We start from the raw sequence: 19,569 nt of genomic DNA, 5'->3' as shown, positions 1-19,569 counted from the left end.
GCCTTTTGGACTCAGGAGCCTGTGTTCTTACTCACCAGTTCCCTGTCCTCATGCTCCAGGGAAGGGGGGAGGCTGAAGGCTCCAGCCAAGCGCCTTTGCCGTCCAGATGGGGAAACAGGCTCAGAGACTTTAAGGCGCTTACCCATGGGTAAGTGGAACGGCAAGTCCGAGAACCCAGGCCTCCTTCCCCCTTGCCCACTGGCTTCCTTTTGGGGTGTCCTCCTCACTGTGGCTGCTTGAGGGATGCAGTTGGGAGAAGGTGGGGGGTATTCAAGGGCCTGTGTCTCTGGAAGACACTATGTTGCAGCCCACCACTGATCTGAAGTAAGCTCTTTTCTCCTCTGGGAGTCACTTATCTCATCTGCGAAATGGGCGCAGGGATTGGTGGTCAGACCAAGATACTCTTGGCCGCATGGAAATGACAGCGAGCAAGGAAACGCTGCGTGCATAGCCCCTGATCATTCCTTCTCCTCCCACCAGGAAACTACAGCCTGGCCTCTGACCCTGGTCCAATCCAACCATACCCAAGTGGGCCTTTCTTCTAGAGTTTCTCTGGGGCCTGGTTGTGTGACCAGGGCAAGGTGCTAAACCTCTCTATGCCTCAGTGTTCTAATCTGTAAAATGAAAGGATGAAAATGGACTTCACTCATTAAATATTTATTGTTGCACCTACTACATAACAGGCCCTCTACTGGGTGATGGGGACCCAAGGGTGGAGCAAGATTCACAGATTCTACCTTCACAGAACTCACAGTCTGGGGAGAGGTGACAAAGGCAGCCTGGCATGATACAGCCTCATGAAGGAGCATGGGTCCATGGTGCTGAGGGAAGGGGCCTCCACCTAATAGTTTGATGGAGGTAGGGCTCTAACATCTCAGCTGAGACCAAAAGAGTCAGATGCAGTCCTGGGCGGGTTCCAGGCCAAGGGCATGGCAAAGGTCTGGGATGAGAGAAAGCCTGACACTTGAGAGAAGGAAACATTTCACTGTGGCCAGAGTTCAGAGTGGGAGAGGCAATGTGGTGGTAAAGGGGGACTTTGTGGGCCAAGAGCTGACCCCCAGGACTGGGACTGGACTTTGGAAGAGCCACTCAGCTGATACCAAATAGTGTCAGTCCATTAGCGTTCAGAGAAAATGAAGCAAAATGGTGGGTAGGCAAGGGAGAGGTAAGGGGAAGTTAACGCGGCAGCCCAGGAGTGTGGGCTCCTGGAAAAGTATACAATTGACCTCACCCCTCATTGTCTGGGTGACCTTAGGTGATTATTCAATCTCTCTGAACTGGCACAAGTCACAGAGAATTTCTTGTTTGGGCTCAGCAGGAAGTTGAGACATAGAAGCCTTAAAGCCATCACTCTGGAGGTGGGTACTTGAGGAAGCTCAGTAGCAGTAGGGGCAGCACAGCAGGAAACGGGTTTGGCCCAGCATTTCCCCAGAGTCTGGATCTGGCTGGACTGAGTCAGAGCCTGAGAGTCCTGCACTCATAGATAAGGATGGCTCAGCCCTTCACCTACCTTGGATCTCTGGCAAGGGCTGAGCCAGAGCTTGAGGCTGGAGAGGGACGTGACTTATCCAAGATCTCATGGGGCCCAGGACTCCTGGTTCTCCTAATGTGGTCACTCAACAGATGTTACTTAGCATCTTGTGCATGCTGGGTGTTGTGCAGATACTGGAAATGCTCGAGAACATGACTGGCCTGACTCTGCCCACACGTGGCTGAGAGTCTGTCAAATGGATGGACGGACCATGAACAAGAAAGGCAGTTAGTACACAGGATGATTTCAGAATGTGACCAATACTATGGAAAAGACCAATCAAAGTGGAACTTAGAAGGGTGGGCCTGCAGTGTCACAGTGTGGTTGGCGAGGGCCTTTTTTTTTTTTTTTTTTTTTAAGATTTTATTTATTTATTCATGAGAGACACACAGAGAGAGGCAGAGACATAGGAAGAGGGAGAAGCAGGTTCCCTGTGGGGAGCCCAATTTAGGACTTGATCCCAGGACCCTGGGATCATGACCTGAGTCAAAGGCAGATGCTCAACCACTGAGGTCCCCAGGTGCCCCAGTGAGGGCCTTTCTGAAGAAGTGATGTTTGAGCTGAAGGACAGGAAGGAGCTGGCTATGTGAGTAGAGCCATCCAGGTAGAGGAAACAGCAAGTGCAAAGGTTCTGGGGTAAGAATGAGCTCAATGTGATCGGGGGTCAGAAGGTGGCCAGGGTGGTTGGATGGTGATTAAAAAGAAAGGCATTTCAACTGTACAGAGCCTGTCGTTCAGGTTAAAGACAGTAGACTTTTGGGCAGCCCAGGTGGCTCAGTGGTTTAATGCTGCCTTCAGCCCAGGGTGTGATCCTGGAGACCCAGGATCAAGTCCCACATTGGGCTCCCTGCATGGAGCCTGCTTCTCCCTCTGCCTGTGTCTCTGCCTCTCTCTCTCTATGTGTGTTCTCATGAATAAATAAATAAAATCTTAAAAAAAAAAAGACAGTAGACTTTTGCCAAAACCAAATTGAAAAGCTTCATCGGAGCCTACAGAATTTGCCACTGTCAGTACTCCTGTGGACCTGTATCTGAGTCCAGGACATCTGGGCATGTCCTTGTCCCCATGTGGCCCTAACAAGGAGGGAGTCAGTTGCCTCTCTGGGGAAACAAATATCACTTCACCAACCATTGTGGGTGATGAATGAATCTGTAGGGGATTTCTCACCATTGTCCCCTTGGGGTTGGGTCTCTGAGGAGAGAAACTTGAAGGATGAGGACTTGGGGTTGGGGGCAGAAGGGCTCTGGCTTTGGGGACCCACTGTGTGCCTGACCTGGAGTAAAGAGGAGACCACAGAGAGAGATGGAACTTGAACCACTACCCTTGAGCTGTGCCCAAGCTTTGGGGGAGAGACAAGGTAGGCCTGTGCTCAAAAGAGGCTTGGGGCAGGGCTGCTTCAGCCCCCTACCCCCACCATAGGATGGGGATAGGCATGGGGGACTTGGCTTTGCACTGGAGCAACCTAGGTAGACTTGGGAGTTTGCTGATCTTGGTGCAGATACCCAAACATGATACCTTGGCATTGTGCCCACACCAGAGGCATTGAGGAAAAGGCAAATGGAATTTGAAATGGGGTCTGAGAGATGCCTGGGTGGCTCAGTGGTTTAGCACCTGCCTTCAGCCCAGAGCGTGATCCTGGACACCTGGGATTGAGTCTTGCATCGGGTTCCTTGCATGGAGCCTGCTTCTCCCTCTGCCTCTCTCTCTGTGTCTCTCATGAATAAATAATAAAATCTTTTTTAAAAAATGAAATGGGGGGATCCCTGGGTGGCTCAGCGGTTTGGCGCCTGCCTTCGGCCCAGGGCATGATCCTGGGGTCCCGGGGTCGAGTCCCACATCGCGCTCCCTGCGTGGAGCCTGCTTCTCCTTCTGCCTGTGTTTCTGCTTCTCTCCCTCTCTGTGTCTCTCACGAATAAGTAAAAATTAAAAATCTTTAAATAAAAAAAATGAAATGGGGTCTGAGCAGAAACCTAGCCTGGATCCCAGGGAGAGGCCCTGCAGAGGGAGGTGTGATAGAGGTGGTCAGATGAGCTTTCTGGCCCAGAAAACATTTTATAAAAAACATTTTAGGTGAGAAGCATGCCCTCCACTTCACCACAGGCCCACTCCTCCCTATTGCCCTCTATCTGTTCTTTCAACCCTTTCTGGCCTCTGAAGGCATTTGAATTTGGACTCCCCAGGGGACCCCAGTTGAGCCTTCATTTTTTAAAAAAATATTTTATTTATTCATTCATGAGACACAGAGAGAGAGAAGCAGAGGCATAGGCAGAGGGAGAAGTAGGCTGCATGCAGGGAGCCTGATGCGGGACTTGATCCCAGACCCCAGGATCATACCCTGAGCTAAAGGCAGATGCTCAACCGCTGAGCCACCCAGGCGTCCCTTGAGCCTTCAAATGGGACACATTTCAGCATCTGCAGGAGGTACAAGACTGAGTTGGTTGAGGTTTGGAGGACACTTGGGAAGGGGAAGGGTTAAGAGGCAAGAAAGTACATGGCCCAGGGTTGGAGTCCTGACTGTACCACAGCTGCCCTGCACCACCTCACTGGCAGGTAGGTGCTGTTATTATCACTTTTTTAAAAAATATTTTATTCATTTTATTTATTCATGACACACACACACACACACACACAGAAGCAGAGACACAGGCAGAGGGAGAAGCAGGCTCCATGCAGGGAGCCCGATGTGGGACTCGATTCCGGGACTCGGAGGTCACGCCCTGAGCAGAAGGCAGACGCTCAACCGCTGAGACACCCAGGCCTCCCTATTATCTATCACCACTTCATGGAGGAGAAAACCTGAGGCTAAGGTGGAGGTCACACGGCCAGAGAAAATACAGAATGCCCAGTTACACTGGAATGTCAGATCTTTAACATAATTATTCATTGTTTATCTGAAATTCCAATATAACCGAGCGTCCTGTATTTTACTGGCTAAACCTGGCGACCCTAGCAGCTTGAACCCCAGGGCTGCCTGACCCCAAGCCCCTGTTTAATTTTCCTACCCCCCCGATTTCAGAAATGGAGAAAGTCGAGTCCGGAAGGCTAGGCAGCCACGGCGCCGCGGCTCCCACATCCCCTCGGTCCTTTTGCTCCGCGCGCTGCCCATGCGATCCCCCGCCGGAGCCGGAGCGGGAGCCGGAGCTCGGCAGAAATAGAAAAGCCTGGGAGGGCTGAGCTGAGGAGCTGCGGGCGCCCCGCCCCGCCCCGCCCGCAGGCCCCGCCCCCGCCCCGCCCGCAGGCCCCGCCCCCCGGCCGCAGGCCCCGCCCCCCGGCCGCAGGCCCCGCCCCCGGCCCCGCACTCCCCTCCCCCGCCGCGCAGGCGGTGCTCGTAGGTCCCGCCCCCAGCGCGCCGGGCCCCGCCCCGTCCCCGCAGACCCCGCCTCCGCTGCCGCCGGCGCACGTTCGGTGTCCGGCCTCCAGCAGCCGCGGCCGCGGTGCCGCCTCCGCCCCGGGGCTCCGGCTTCCAGCCTGGCCCGCCCGGGTTGCGGGCCATGGAGCTCCGAGCAGCGGATCGAGAGCAGCCGGAGCGCCCCAGCGCGTCCGCCTGGTTAGCGCCTGGCCGGGGGAGGGGGCCGTGGAATCGGGGAGAAGAGGGGTGGAAAGCCCTCGTCTTATCCTGCCCCAGGCCTCTCCGTTCATCTCGCCTGTAGGGAGGTAGGAGGGATGGAGTGGCAGTCGGGGCTTCTGGCTCCTGGTTCTCGCTGACCCGGACTCGATGGGTGACCTTGAGCCGAGGGCTCCCCCTCCCTGCCTCTCCTTCCCCATCTGCACAATGGGGATTGGGTTGGTGGGAGGTTTCCCAAAGGTCACCTGACACCAGCTCCTTTAGGATGAGGACAACGCTGTCCGTTGTTTGCGGCCTTTAAGGAGTTTGATTCCTGGAAGTCATCTGCCTAGACCCCGGCCCATACCCTCCACTGCCTCAGTTTCCCTGGGCCATTTCCTCAGAGGCCCAGGACCCGGCTCTGAGTTTCTGGATCTTGGCAGGTGCCTGGCCCCCACCCCTTCCCAGCGTGAGGCCTGGAGACGGCAGCCCCCTGGCTGCTGAGCAGCGGCAACAGCATGAAGGCCCCGGTAAGTGGTGAAAGGAGGAAGGCTCTTGGGGAACTTCCGGCACAGCAGCCTCATAACCTCTCCCACCCCAGGACTGACTCACTTCTGACCCACTACTCCTGGCTGAGAAGGGCAGACTGGCCTCAAAACCCTGCTGATCTGGTCTGGTGGGCAGTGTGGCTTCTGGCAAGTGTGTTCCCTCTCAGGTTTCAGTGCCTTGCCAGACTCCCCTGTAATATGGAGATAATAGTACTACCCCCTGTAAGCATCCCCAGGGGTGACCCAGGTGCGGCACCCACCTGGAAGGGGGATATGGTGTGAAAGTTCTGTTTAGCTGCTCTTGACTATTCAGAAGCCCCTGGTTGTGGGAGAGGGGCCCCGGGTGTTGGGGGGAGTCCACTACCACTGCCTGAATTCAGGTCTCTGGGTCCTTTGTGAGCAGAGGACCAGGTGCCAGGCAGAGCCTGAGGCCTCAGGGACTGAACCCCCTCCCCCACACAGCTGGCCACTGGGAGATTTATTTTTAGAAGCTGATGTGGCTTGTGGGCAGAAAAGGGTGGGCCTCTGGTAGGATCTGCCTGGGGGGGAGTGGAGGAGGCTGCTTTCCCACCTCCGATTTTCAGAGCACCCGTAGCTTCTAAGTGGATTCTGAGGGGCAGCTGAGAAACCTGTGCCTTGGTCAGGCTGGGAGAATATTAGAGCCCAAAGAGACACAGATGGTGACTGGGGTGGCCCAGCACGTGATAATAGCCCCGGGTTGTGCCATCTATGTGGTGGCCCTTCCTTGAAGCCTTGGTCACTAAATTGGCCAGCAGAGCCAAGGGGCCAGGAGGGCTTCCTGGTTCACATTGCCTCTGGCACATGTTCTCGGGAGATGGGGGCCTCTGAGTGGCAACTTTCAATGACTGAAACATTCCTTGAGTGAGATTTCACTCGCTTCCTGGCCGCTGACCCAGATCAGGATCATCAGCTAGGGACTGGTCACTGAGCAGCTAGGGGAGGGGACAGGGGAAACCCTGCTTAACAGAGATCGCGGGGTGTGCTCTTGTTCTGGAGGCTACTGAGCTGTGGTTTGGACCCATGAGGCTGGAGTACAGCAGCCAGCACGAACTTCTAGGAGCCCCAAAGACCCACACCTACACACCCTGACCATGGTTTCCCCCAGGGCCGGCTCCTGCTCATCATCCTGTGCTCCCTGGGCTTCTCTGCTGCCTACATCCTGCTGTGCTGCTGGGCCTGCCTGCCCTTCTGCCCGGCCTCCTGCCTGGACCCCCACCTGTCCACCCACTCCAGGCCCACTGTGCCAGGGCCCCTGCACTTCAGTGGATATAGCAGCGTGCCAGATGGGAAGGTGAGCTGGCCAGACGACATGGCGCGACATGGCAGCCACAGCTGCCAGGGTGCCCCCAACCTTCTGGGCATAGGTGAGAACCAGGCTCATGCAAGGCCAGCCGGGACCCGAGGCTTGGCTCCTTTGCTCCAGCTGTGTGACACTGAGCAGCTACTTCACCTCCGTGAGCACCAAGTTCTAAGAGGAAGTGGTTTGGGTTTTTTTGTTTTGTTTTGTTTTTAATTCAACAGATCTTGCCTGGCTGTTCTCAGCTGGGTGCTGGAAGTAAGAAAAAGGTGAGTCAGCCAGGGTGGCTGGCCATCTGAAGCTCCTAGTCCAGTGTGGGTGACAGACACCATCACATTGTGGGGGTCTGTGCCTCATTCTATGTATCTTTAGAATTAACTATGTATACACATAATCTACTCATTCAGCGGGTGTGTCTTTGGTGCTTTGGATGTGCCCTGCCTTTTGCTGATGGCTGCTGGGGGTAGAGATGAGAGAGAAAAGTCATGTCAACCCCAGAGCTCTCCCTCTTAGGGGGACACAGGGACCCTGGGGCTCAGAGGTGACAAGGCAGCTGTGGCCTCTGCCCCATGATGCCTGCCTCCCTATGCTTGTCTGCCAAGTGTGGTTTGGAGTACTTCACACCCTTCACCTTGATTTTAGTGCCCCCCCCCCCCTTTCAGGGTAGCTTTCTTAGAAGCATCCCACACTGATACCCAGGGTAGAAAGCTCCACAGGTCAGAGGGAGGCATGTTCAGGGACCCTGGCTTAGAGGAGACGTATTTTGGATCTTAATTTCTCTGAGTCTCGGTTGCCTCCTCATCAGTAAGAGACTATCTTTTAAAAAAAAAAAAAAATTATATTCATTTATTCATGAGAGACACAGAGAGACAGAATCATAGGCAGAGGGAGAAGAAGGCTCCCTAAGGGGAGCCCGATGTGAGACTGGGTCCCAGGACCCCAGGATCACAACCTGAGCCAAAGGCAGATGCTCAAACACTGAGCCACCCAGGTGCTCCAGTAAGAGACCATCTTGTGGTTTCTACCTTGATAGTGTTGCCGGGCAGATTGAATTGGGTGATCCTTGGACAGTGGTCACAACAGGTGCCGTATAAATATTTGATCAAGATGCAAAACCAGGGACGCCTGGGTGGCTCAGTGGTTAAGCGTCTGCCTTCAGCTCAGGGCATGATCCTGGGGTCCCAGAATTGAGTCCCACATTGGGCTCCCTGCGGGGAGCCTACTTCTCCCTCTGCCTGTGTCTCTGCGTGTCTCTCATGAATAAAGAAGTAAAATCTTAAAAAAAAAAAAAAAAAAAAGCAAAACCCCTGGGGCTTTGGGCACATAGGACAAGTGGTGGGGTGGGCCAGGTAGATGCTGTCCCATCTTCCATGGTGGTGGCCAGTGTCTATTTCATACACTCAAAGGCTCATAGGGATGTGGGCTGAAGGTAGCCAGATCCTCTGAGTTTCTTAAACGAATCCAGAAATCCAGGTTTGGGGTACCAAAGTGGACTGATTGCAATTAAATATTTTTAAGACCTTACGTGGGACAAGCAGAATATCTCCTGAGGCTGGTGGGGACCTCAGATCTGAACAGACCCCCACTGTCAGGCTCAAACTGCAGGCAGAAGAAAGGAGTCTTGTTCTGTGACTTGGGGGCCTGGAATATGGGTTTATGAGTCCCTAAATCAACATCATGTTAGATATAAAATGTCCCCAAGTGGGATATAGGCCTTTGTAAACCCTGATCCCCCCAGGAGGACATGGTAACATGGAGTGAGGAGCAAATCCTTTTCTGGGAGTCCTGACCTCTGACCCCAGTGAACATTTGCAGGTTTGCTGGCTCAGCTTCTGCTTCTTTGAGTTTATTTTTTTAAAGATTATTTATTTATTTGATGGGAGTGGAGGAGAGAGACCACAAGCAGGGGAAGAGGCAGGCAGAGGGAGAGAGAGAAACAGGCTCCTCGCTGAACAGGGAGCCCAATGTGGGGCTCAATCCTGGGACCCCAGGATTATGACCTGAGCTGAAGGCAGATGCCTAACTGACTGAGCCACCCAAGCGCCCCACTCTCCAGGCATTTTTTTTTTAAGATTTTATTTATTTATTTATTCATGAGAGACACAGAGAGAGGCAGAGACACAGGCAGAGGGAGAAGCAGGCTCCCTGTAGGGAGCCCGATGTGGGACTCGATCCCGGGTCTCCAGGATCATGCCCTGAGCTGAAGGCGGCGCTAAACCGCTGAGCCACCCGGGCTGCCCTCTCCAGGCATTTTTAATTAAGTCCTCACAACCTGGTGAAGTTCATTCCCATTTGACAGATGAGAAAATTGAGGCTCTGAGAGACAGGGGAAGGGCTAAGCCAGGATTCCAGCTCAGAATGGGAGGTTGTGAGTGTTGTTGGGGCACTAAACACTCCGTTTGTACTTATGAACCAGGCATAACGTGAGTGGGGCTTAGGCAGAGGAGGGAGTGGTCTCACAGTGATTGTGAAGAGCTGAGGTTCACGTTTACTTAACAAACACATGTATGACACCCAGTCTGTGCCAGGCATTGCTCTAAGTGCTTTATAAATATTTGCTCATGTAATTGCAATAAGGAACCCATGAAAGAGGGCCTGTTAGGGGCTCAGCAGTAGGGAGAAGGAGCATGAATACAGCCGATGAGGAAGCATGGGGCTCTGAGCACAGAGTCTCAGCCCTGCCACCTGCTATCCATATGACCGTGGGAAAGTCACTGCCTGCCCAGTCTCAAATTCCTCATCTGCAGAATGGGTTGATGCCGTACTTGGAGCTGGTACAGGGATCCTGTGGAGTCAGTGCCTGTTACCGGGTGGAGGAGCAGCGCCGTGGGAGCTGTATGCTCATGCCTTTCCTTCCTCTCCGCAGCCGCTGGTCCGAGAACCGTGCTGCAGCTGCGCCGTGGTTTCCAGCTCCGGCCAGATGCTGGGCTCAGGCCTGGGCGCCGAGATCGACAGTGCTGAGTGCGTCCTGCGCATGAACCAGGCACCCACTGTGGGCTTTGAGGCAGACGTGGGCCGGCGCAGCACCCTGCGCGTGGTCTCGCACACGAGTGTGCCGCTGCTGCTGCGCAACTACTCACACTACTTCCAGCATGCCCGAGACACGCTCTATGTGGTGTGGGGCCAGGGCAAGCACATGGACCGGACGCTGGGGGGCCGCACCTACCGCACGCTGCTACAGCTCACCAAGATGTACCCAGGCCTGCAGGTGTACACCTTCACTGAGCACATGATGGCCTACTGTGACCAGGTCTTCCAGGACGAGACGGGCAAGAACCGGTGAGCCTGGGGCCAGCCTGCTGCCCGGGGGCATGCCTTCTCCAGCACCTCCTTGTCCCTCCAGGGTCTGTTCCACCAGGCGCTGGGGGTCAGCGGCGATGGAGGCATTTGTCCTGCCTCTGATGGAGGACAGAATCGGAAGGCCTGTCATTCATCGAATTAGCACGCATATCCCAAGCGCTGGGCAGGGGGGTTTGGCCTTGCAAGCACTAGATAGGGGAGCACTGGCGGGTGGAGCAGTGGCAGGGAGCCCTTCCCTCTGGAGTGGATATTCCCTGAGATCTGAATTGGCGTGTAAAGTCCCTGCCACATAGCAGAAGTAACAGTTGCGGTGGTAACAGCCCTCTGCGTGCACCAGGCTCTGGGTTAAGCACCCTACATTGAAGATCTCATTTTATCCGACGCTCAGAGGAGCACGCTGACTCCCGCCAGCCTCCTCCGCACACTGGCTCCCCCAACTCTCCCCGCTCTGCCCCAGCTCAGGAAATACAGTACCAACCTCTGGTTTCCCAGCCAGAAACTTGGGTTGTGCGCTCGACTCCTTTATTGCATCACCTGCCACCTATAGTGGGCTCTTAACTCTCCTCCGGTGCCCACAGGTGCCACCTTGACCTAGCCATCATTCTGCTGGCCCCACCCCCCTGCTTCCCTTGCAGCACCCCCTTGCTGCTGCCGCTCTGCTCCCACCCCCGCAGTCTGAGCGCCAACCCCCAGTGAACTCATCCCATTGGTGGCCTGCCCTCAACCTGACAGCAGCTTCACTTTGCATGGAGAATAGAGTCAAGGCCCCCGCTCCCCCCCTCTCCTGGCCTGCAAGCCTTGTATGATCTGGCCCCTGCCTACCTCTGTTATTTCATCATTTCCCTTCACTTTGCCTGCCCCAGCCATCTGGGGTTCCTCGAAGCAGATCTTGCACATGCTATTCCCTCCGTCTAGAATATTCTTCCCCCGTATCTCCCTATGACTGACTCCTTGCTGTTCAGGTCTGGATGGGATGGCAACTCCTCAGAGAAGCCCTCCTGGACCACCCCATCTGCAGGCACACCTCCTTGCATGATATTGTCCTCTTCCTTTGTCTCCTTGCCTTTTCAGCAGTTCTGCCCCCATTCCTTGAGAATGTTAGCACTGGCTGGGGCAGGTTCCTGGCTAGCACAGGGCCTGGGAGGTATTGAGTTTGAATGAGTGAGCTACCCCATAACCCCCCTGTCGAGGTAGAGGTGGGTAGCCCTCAGCTAGGAGAATAACCAGTGCTGGTACATTGAGAAGGTTGAGGCAGGGGCTATCCACACAGCCCCTTGCTCCCAGGTGGGTACGGGGGCAAGGGGAAGGTGCTGAGCTGACCATGTTCCCTCCCCATAAATATCTCTGATTCTCCCCATTTCACAGGTGGGTCAGTGAGCTCCAGAGAGGTTTGTGAGCAAACGTACTGCAGAACAGATTCAGGGTTTGAATTGAAGGCCATTTGACTCCAGACAACTGTCTTTTTTTTTTTTTTAATTTATTTTTTATTTTATTTATTTTTTTTTTAATTAATTTATTTTTTTTAAATTTTTAAAAAAATTTTATTTATGATAGGCACACAGTGAGAGAGAGAGAGAGAGAGAGAGAGAGAGGCAGAGACACAGGCAGAGGGAGAAGCAGGCTCCATGTACCGGGAGCCTGACGTGGGACTTGATCCCGGGTCTCCAGGATTGCGCCCTGGGCCAAAGGCAGGCGCTAAACCACTGCGCCACCCAGGGATCCCTAATTTATTTTTTATTGGTGTTCAATTTACTAACATACAGAATAACCCCCAGTGCCCGTCACCCATTCACTCCCACCCCCCAAACTGTCTTTTTTTTTTTTTTTTAATTATTTATTCACCTAAGAAAGACACACAGAGAGAGTATGAGCACAGGGGAGAGGCAGGCAGAGGGAGAAGCAGACTCCCCACTAAGCTGGGAGCCTGATGCAGGACTCGATCCCAGGACCCTGAGACTATGACCTGAACTGAAGGCAGATCCTCAACCATCTGAGCCACCGGGTGCTCCTGCAGACAACCGTCTTACCCATTTTCAACCACTGTGCTCTATGGCCTCCTGCCATCTCCCCAAGCTTGGTCCCTTAGAATAGCAGAGGTTGTGACCACACTGTCGTCTGGGGGGTTGCTCAAGTCCTGTGTGGGTGGTAAGGGGCTGAACAGGCCTGGGTTTGCATCCAGCTCCACCTCTTACCTGCTGCTGATCTCAGGTTGGCTCTGTCCCCTCCCCAGGCTCCCCCAGGGTCCCCTCTGCAGGGGTCAAGGTAGGGGCTTTTGGCTGGGAGGGTAGCCAGCGCCGTGTCCTAAGAGAGCTGAGGCTGGGTGCTCCACACAGTGCCTCGCTCTGACTTGAGTTGGGGAAGCAGCCAGGCTGACTGTTCCCCCTTCCTGGCAGGAGGCAGTCGGGCTCCTTTCTCAGCACTGGCTGGTTCACCATGATCCTCGCCCTGGAACTGTGTGAGGAGATCGTGGTCTATGGGATGGTCAGCGACAGCTACTGCAGGTCAGGCCAGCCGGGTCCTGGGCAGGAGGAAAGGCCAGGGCAAGGAGGACCCTGTGGGGCCCCTGTGCTGGCCTTACCCCGGGGGCCTAGGAGCTGTGGGACCCAGGGTGTGTGGGCTCCCCAGTGGGCGGCTGAGGCCCAGACACCCCATGGGCCTGGCACCTGATGGGAAGGAGCCAGCCTCATGACCAGTCTCATCCTGCCATTGTGACTTTGGGCCAGTCACACCACCTCCCAAGGGCCTCCATTTCCTCATGTGTAAAAGAAAATAGTCACACCTCCAGAAGGTTGTAGAAACATTTAGAGAGAGAATAATCTACCAAAGTGGTTAGAAAGGCATTATCAGGCACCAGCTGATAGGCGTGTCAGGGATATGTCACATCTGACCTATTGCTGTTGATACTATAATATTCCAGTATTAAAGTTTTTTTTTAAAGATTTTATTTATTTATTTGTGAGAGACACAGAGAGAGGCAAAGACACAGGCAGAAGGAGAAGCAGGCTCCCTGCAGGGAGCCCGATGTGGGACCTGATCCCAGGACCCCAATGCTCAACCATTGAGTCACCCAGGTGCCCTAATATTCCAGTATTATTGGAAGTGACGTGTGGAACATGAACACGTCCCAGATCTTTATCTTCTGTTCTCTTTGGAGCTTGCTTGATGAGCACATGGGTGAGATGGCAGGAGCCTGTATGCCCTCTGCCCTCTGACTGTACTTTACAGTCTTGATCTTTTGGGACCTGTGGTCTCAGATGACCCTCCATTTTATAGATGGGTTATTTATACTCAGAGAGTACATCTCTGGCCCAGAATCAGCCAGCTTGCCAAAGGCAGAGTCGGGGTTGAACTCTGACCTCTGGGATCCGTGGGCTGTCCTGCTGTTCTGTCCTGGCCCTCTCGCTGGTGTGGGGCTCTGGGGGAGTACCTGGTGAGGGGTGGTGGTGGTAGGTGACAGGGTGTGCTGGGAGGCGGGCCAGTTTTGGTACCCCATGCTTGTCCCTCTTCCCCACCTGCAGGGAGGAGAGCCACCCCTCGGTGCCTTACCACTACTTTGAGAAGGGCCGGCTGGACGAGTGTCAGATGTACCTGGCGCACGAGCGGGCGCCCCGCAGCGCCCACCGCTTCATCACTGAGAAGGCTGTGTTCTCCCGCTGGGCCAAGAAGAGGCCTATTGTGTTTGCCCACCCATCATGGAGGACCCAGTAGCCCCGTCACCCAGCCAGCCGCAGCGCCTTCCCCAGGCCTCTGTTCCACACTCCACCAAAAACATTTAATTTATGGATCCTGTCTCCTGCCACATGCCTACTGGACCTAAGGTCCCTTTGTGCCCTACCCTGGGGACACTTGGAGCCATCCTAGGACTTGAGGGGGAGAAGAGGCTGTGGCGACCTTGGCGCCCTCCTCACCCCACTCCCTGAGTCATCCAAATCTTCATCCCTTCTCTGGGTCTGTCCAGTGGCCTTTGCCCTGGGGCCGATGGCCCCCCACTCACCAGCATCACAATCTTTGATCTTGCAACAGCCCTGGTCCTCCCTCACACTCCCCCTTCTACTTGCCTTTGGTGCCACACTTCCCAGGCCGGTTGCCTTGGTCAGGGCAGCTTGGAGCTTGGGGTTCGTTGGGCAAAGGGGCCTTTGAACTGTGACTGTCAGGGCCATCTCTGCAGTGTACGGGTAAACGTGTGTTTTCTGGAAGTCTGTCTGAAGTGTGATCATGTGTCTGGGGGAGGGGATGGGGGTTCATCTGCCTGCCACCATCCCGTAACATGTTGACTTGAGGGCAAACTGAGTCCTTGGGCCCTTCCCCAGGCCCACAGCTGGCTGGGTTCCTGGCCCTGAATCTGCCCACGTTTCTCTTCCCCAGGAGCCTACCGGCTTCCCTATCAGGTCAGGGAGCCTCTTCCCTACCAGGCCAGGAAGTCTGGCCTCCTGGGTGCACTTGACTCAGAGAACGCCCTAACTCAGAGGCTTCCAGGAGACCCCCCCACCCTGCACCAGTGAGAGGAGAGTCTAGGGCCTGGCAGGAAGTGACTCAGGATGGGAAGGAAATTGCCCCACCCCCTGTCACCTCCCTGGTCCATGAGTTAAATTCCAAGGACTTGACCAGTGAAATTCCCTTTTAACTCTGCAGTGGGTCTCACTGCAAGAGAGGGAGGCAGAGAGCAGGCCCCAGGCTTTCTCTCTCTGAGCTTTAGCTTTCTTACCTATCAGGTGAGAAAAAGACACCCACCAGTAAACAGCAAGTGCCAGTGAACAAGGGCCTGCAGCCACCCTATGGAGAGGGGGCTGGTGTTAGCCCATTCTACAGATAAGGAGAGGCCACTTGGCTGAGCCAGGATGCAATCCCTTATCAGAGTGGAGCCTGATGCCTGGACCCTGCACTAGGGGGCTGGGAAGGGCCCACCAGAGGGCTTCACTACTCCTCCCTCCTTTTTTCTCCTCTCTTCCTCCCTCCTTCATTGGAGACCAGGAGCCTAATGGAGAACCAGGACCTCAGGCTCTCAGGTGGGATGAAGCCCTGGGGTCTAGCTCCCTGCTCCAGTTTGGGGCCTGCTTCATGGGCATATAACCTGTACAGTTGTTCAGAGTCCTGTGGTTGGCATAATGCTCTGTTGTTGTCAACTTGAAAGTCTTAATGTTTTTTAATCAGGCATGTTCTCTTTTTGCATCGAACTCCCACAAATTATGTGGCCAGTTGTGCCAGGGAGTCTGGGTAACCCAGAATACTCCCCCTCCTGCCCCCTGCTTTCTCAGGAGAGGCTGGAGACCTGGCACCTGGACCACAGCACTGCCTTTTGGGCCCTGCCTCCCCCTCCCCAGTACCAGGCTGGCCCAGAAGGCTCTGCAAGTGTGGGAGGAGGGAGGAGTGCCCTGAGCTGGGCAAGTGGGGAGGAGCAGGCTGGCGGCCAACCCCAGCTGCTGGCCTGACAGTAGCCAGAGTCTCCAAGTCTTCCTCCAAGTCTCCCTCAAAGCAGGTATTGGGCCGAGGAAAGGGTGGGATGTGACCTGGCTGGCAGAGGGTTGGGAGTGGAGCTTCCAGGCACAGAAGGACCTGGAAGGAGACCTGGCCTTACTCAGGCTCCTGCCATGGAACTCTGGCAGATTAGGCCTCAGCTTCCTCATCTGTAAAAAGTATTACAGAATCTACTCAGGTGCCAGGCGGGCTCAGTTGATAGAACAGACGACTCTGGGTCGTGAGTTCAAGCCCCACGTGGGTGTGGAGCCTCCTTAAAAAAAAGAAAAGGAATCCCTACCTCATGTGATTGTATGAATTCAGAGAGATGGCCCCAGGGCTGGCATTTCCTATGTGGGATCCATCATTTTCAAAGGGATCTCCCTTGTTCACCTGGCCCTGCCCTTGGCATCGACAAGAAGACTGCCCACCCCTACTGGCTCCCTCCCTGCTCACAGCCTCATCCTCGGTCTCCAAAGACCAGAGACTGCTGGTTCTGATGGGATTTGAACTCACCCTGCCTTCCAGGAGGTTGGGTTGCTTCCTCCTCCTGTTCCATTCCCCGGGAGATGCTGGCTCAGCCCCTGGGCCCAGCACACAGAGGAACCTCTATTCTGGTCCTGCCCCCCGTGTGGGATGTTTTTTGCTGGTTTGCCCTAAATAATGTGTCTTTCTGGGGTGGTGACCTGGCAGGACAATCCATTGCTACTTCCTCCAGGCCAAAGAGGATGACCCCTGGCTGTTCTGTGACTGGTTCAGGGCCTGCTGAAGGCTCTCTGCCACTGGAGTTCCAGCAGCTTCCAGGAGGTGAGTTGGGGGCAGGAGCTTCCTCTCAACTCCAAGGAGTGTGGTGGGGGTGGGGGCACCAAACTGTGCAGACCTTCTTTGGGGCTCTTCTTTCCTGTCCACAGCCCTGCTTTTTTGTCCCCCCTGGCAGGCCTGGTGGGGACTCATCTACTTCCTCCTAAGGAGACACCAGATGAACCTCTCAGCCTAGAGGTTCTTAAGGGGCCTTTTTTTCAGAAGGAACTTGGGGCCAGGCCAGGAACTCACCTTCAAACCTCATCTAGCCGGCTGAGGAAAGGAATACTGGTTCTTCCGTGTACCACTGGGTTCTTGTGTCCAGTGTCACCTGGGCCCACCTGAGCACTCCAGCCTGTTTGTGAAGAACCAGCTACTTCCTGGTTCCAGACTCACTGTCCAGGTCTTGGGAACACAAGCTTATGGAGAGCTCCTGTGTGCAGGCCCACACCTGCTGGAGCCTCTTGCTAGCCTCTCTTCCAAATGCCCTTCCATTGGGCTCCTTCTCTGTCCAGAGACAGAGAGAAGCTGCAGTTTCTAGGCTTGGCTCCCACACTGGCTCTGCCCGAGGAGTCAGCAGGGAGACTTGGACAGGTCTTGACCCCTCAATGGGCTTGGTTTCAGTCCGTGAAAATTGGGAGCTGGGGTGGTGGGTGAGGAGGCCCCTGTGGTCCCTTTTTAGGGCAAAGATTGCTAAGTGGTAAGAAAGGAGGGTGGTCACACTCAGGACCCCCACTCTGGGACAGGAGGAAGGCCTGAAGCAGAGGTCACTTGTGCCAGACCATGGAAGGGCAGCCCTGTGGGGAGGACCAGCTCCGGGCAGGATTGGAGTGTAGCATGGGGATTGGCATGGCCACCCATCCATGAAAGCCCTGCTGTGGGCGTAGGCAGGCCTGGGGCTTCAGGGCAGAACGGCTTGTGGTTACTCAGCGGACAGGCGGGAAATCCCGGCCTGGGCAACTGCACACACCCCAAGCCTCACTTTCTCCCTCTGGAGCAGAGTGTCCATCTCATAGGTTATTTTAAGGATTCTGTGAGGTATGTCTGCAGAGTGCTTACTTAGCATGAGAGAAAGCCCCCTACACGAGGGATCTGTTTTTCTTATCCTTGTTATTATTGAAAGGCTTGTTCTTATTCTTGGGGCCCAGGAAAGGGAAGCTGGCCCTAAAGTGGAGCCTCTGGAGTAAGCCTGTGCCTGGAGACAAGGCAGGCCTGAGGGGGGAGCTCCAGGTCCAGATTTGGTCCAGGAGCTGGGTTATTGCAATTTGATTTCTGGAGTCCCTGTCCTTGGCCTGGGGCAGGACAAAGAGCTGGGGACAAGACGCCCCTGCCCCCTGTAGAGCCTCCAACCTGCAGGGTGACTTCAGGCAAGGGGCTCCTCTTCTTTGAACCCTCCAACATCCGGTTTCTCACCTCACTGCCTCGTTCCTTGCCCAGTGGTTTGCTGTCCTGTGGCTGGCAGGGGGAGGTCCAGTAGCTGGAGTGGGGTGGGACTCAGGAAGCAGACGGAGGTGGACAGCATGGGGGCAAGAAACAAAAACTTATGGCCCCAGAGTAAATTCTGCAAAGAATAAATCGCAAATAAAAATTAAAAGAAGAAGGAGGAGGAGAAGAAGAAAAGGAGAAGGAGAAGGAGAAGGAGGAGGAGGAAGAGGAGGAGGAGGAGGAGAAGGAAGAGGAGAAGGAGGAGAAGGAGGAGAAGGAGGAGGAGAAGGAGAAGGAGAAACAGCTGCAACAGCAGCAACAGCTGCAGTAGCCTCCAATCCACCTTTGGCTCTCTCTACTGAGCCCTACTGTCCAGTGGGTGGTGTGTCTCCACAGCCTAGAAGATGGACCTTGGGCCTGTCCTCACCCCACTTTTGTTTTAATTGAAAACAAAGTGGTATGAACTTAACAAATGAGTCCAATGTAAACAACCTGGAACTTAAGAAAGCAAAAAATGAAGGCAGCACCCACCCCTCCTGTGCCACATCCACTCTTCAGGGGCAACTACTGACAGCAGTCCAGTATGGATTCTTCCAGAACTTTGGTGTACATTTTCAAATACATAGGCATAGGTAGTTGTATTTTTTTAAAAGGAATCATGTTATATAGGCAGTTCAGGTTTTTTTTATAAGTTAAAAACTCAGTTTTTAAATATGAAAACATTGTGTAACCATGATTTTAAAAATTTCTGGAAAATCCAGTTAAGCTTCCCCTCAAAAAAAACAAACAAACAAACAAAAAAACCCCAAAACAAAAGCAGTCCATAATCTCAACATTCCAGAAATAACCACTCTTAACACTTTTTAAAATTTTTTTTTAAATTTATTTATGATAGTCACACACACACACACACACACAGAGGCAGAGACACAGGCAGAGGGAGAAGCAGGCTCCATGCACCGGGAGCCCGACCTGGGATTCGATTCCGGGTCTCCAGGATCGCGCCCTGGGCCAAAGGCAGGCGCCAAACCGCTGCGCCACCCAGGGATCCCTCTCTTTCTTTTTTTAAAAAAACATTTTATTTTATTCATGAGAGACAGAGAGAGGCAGAGACACAGGCAGAGGGAGAAGCAGGCTCCATGCACCAGGAGCCCGACATGGGATTCGATTCCGGGTCTCCAGGATCTCACCCTGGGCCAAAGGCAGGCACTAAACCACTACGCCACCCAGGGATCCCCTCTCTTAACACTTTAATCACTCGTAGGCAAAGGGTATCTCCATATTTTCATTTGATTTATCTCCTCTTTCTTTTTTCTTTGAACACCGTGATGCATACAAATGATGGCAGGCATCATACTCATAAGTTATAAAATGTAGTAATGTGGGACGCGTGGGTGGCTCAGCGGTTAAGCGCATCTGCCTTTGGCTCAGGTCGTGGTCCTGGAGTCCTGGGATCTAGTCCCATATCCGGGTCCCTGAATGGAGCCTGCTTCTCCCTCTGCCTGAGTCTTTGCCAATCTCTGTCTCTCATGAATAAATAAATTAAATATTTAAAAAAACACAATTGTTTAAGTTATAAAACATAGTAATGTAACAAACCTCTTGAATCCGGGTCCCAGTGGAAGACCAGAGGGTAGGAGGACTGCAT

General features: G+C 54.1%; 1 protein-coding gene across 7 annotated transcripts; it reads left to right on the top strand.

The window, feature by feature from the left end:
- Positions 1-3: 3 nt before the first annotated feature.
- On the top strand, positions 4-14,437 carry ST6GALNAC4 (ST6 N-acetylgalactosaminide alpha-2,6-sialyltransferase 4). Of its 7 annotated transcripts, none has more exons than XM_072778065.1 (6): positions 4-148; positions 5,519-5,605; positions 6,750-6,935; positions 9,808-10,220; positions 12,635-12,742; positions 13,760-14,437. In XM_072778065.1, the coding sequence occupies exons 2-6, from the start codon at positions 5,594-5,596 to the stop codon at positions 13,947-13,949; spliced, it is 909 nt and encodes a 302-aa protein (XP_072634166.1). In that variant the 5' UTR covers positions 4-148; positions 5,519-5,593; the 3' UTR covers positions 13,950-14,437. The 7 variants fall into 7 exon arrangements, with proteins under 7 accessions (XP_072634166.1, XP_072634164.1, XP_072634168.1 ...); XM_072778063.1 differs by lacking the exon at positions 4-148 and adding an exon at positions 4,901-5,078; XM_072778064.1 differs by lacking the exon at positions 4-148 and adding an exon at positions 4,922-5,185.
- The last annotated feature ends 5,132 nt before the right edge of the window (positions 14,438-19,569 follow it).

Source organism: Canis lupus, chromosome 16 (assembly GCF_048164855.1).
Source record: "Canis lupus baileyi chromosome 16, mCanLup2.hap1, whole genome shotgun sequence".
Taxonomy (NCBI): domain Eukaryota; kingdom Metazoa; phylum Chordata; class Mammalia; order Carnivora; family Canidae; genus Canis; species Canis lupus.
Note: the sequence above shows the minus strand (reverse complement) of the source record. Positions and strands in the feature narration are given on the sequence as shown.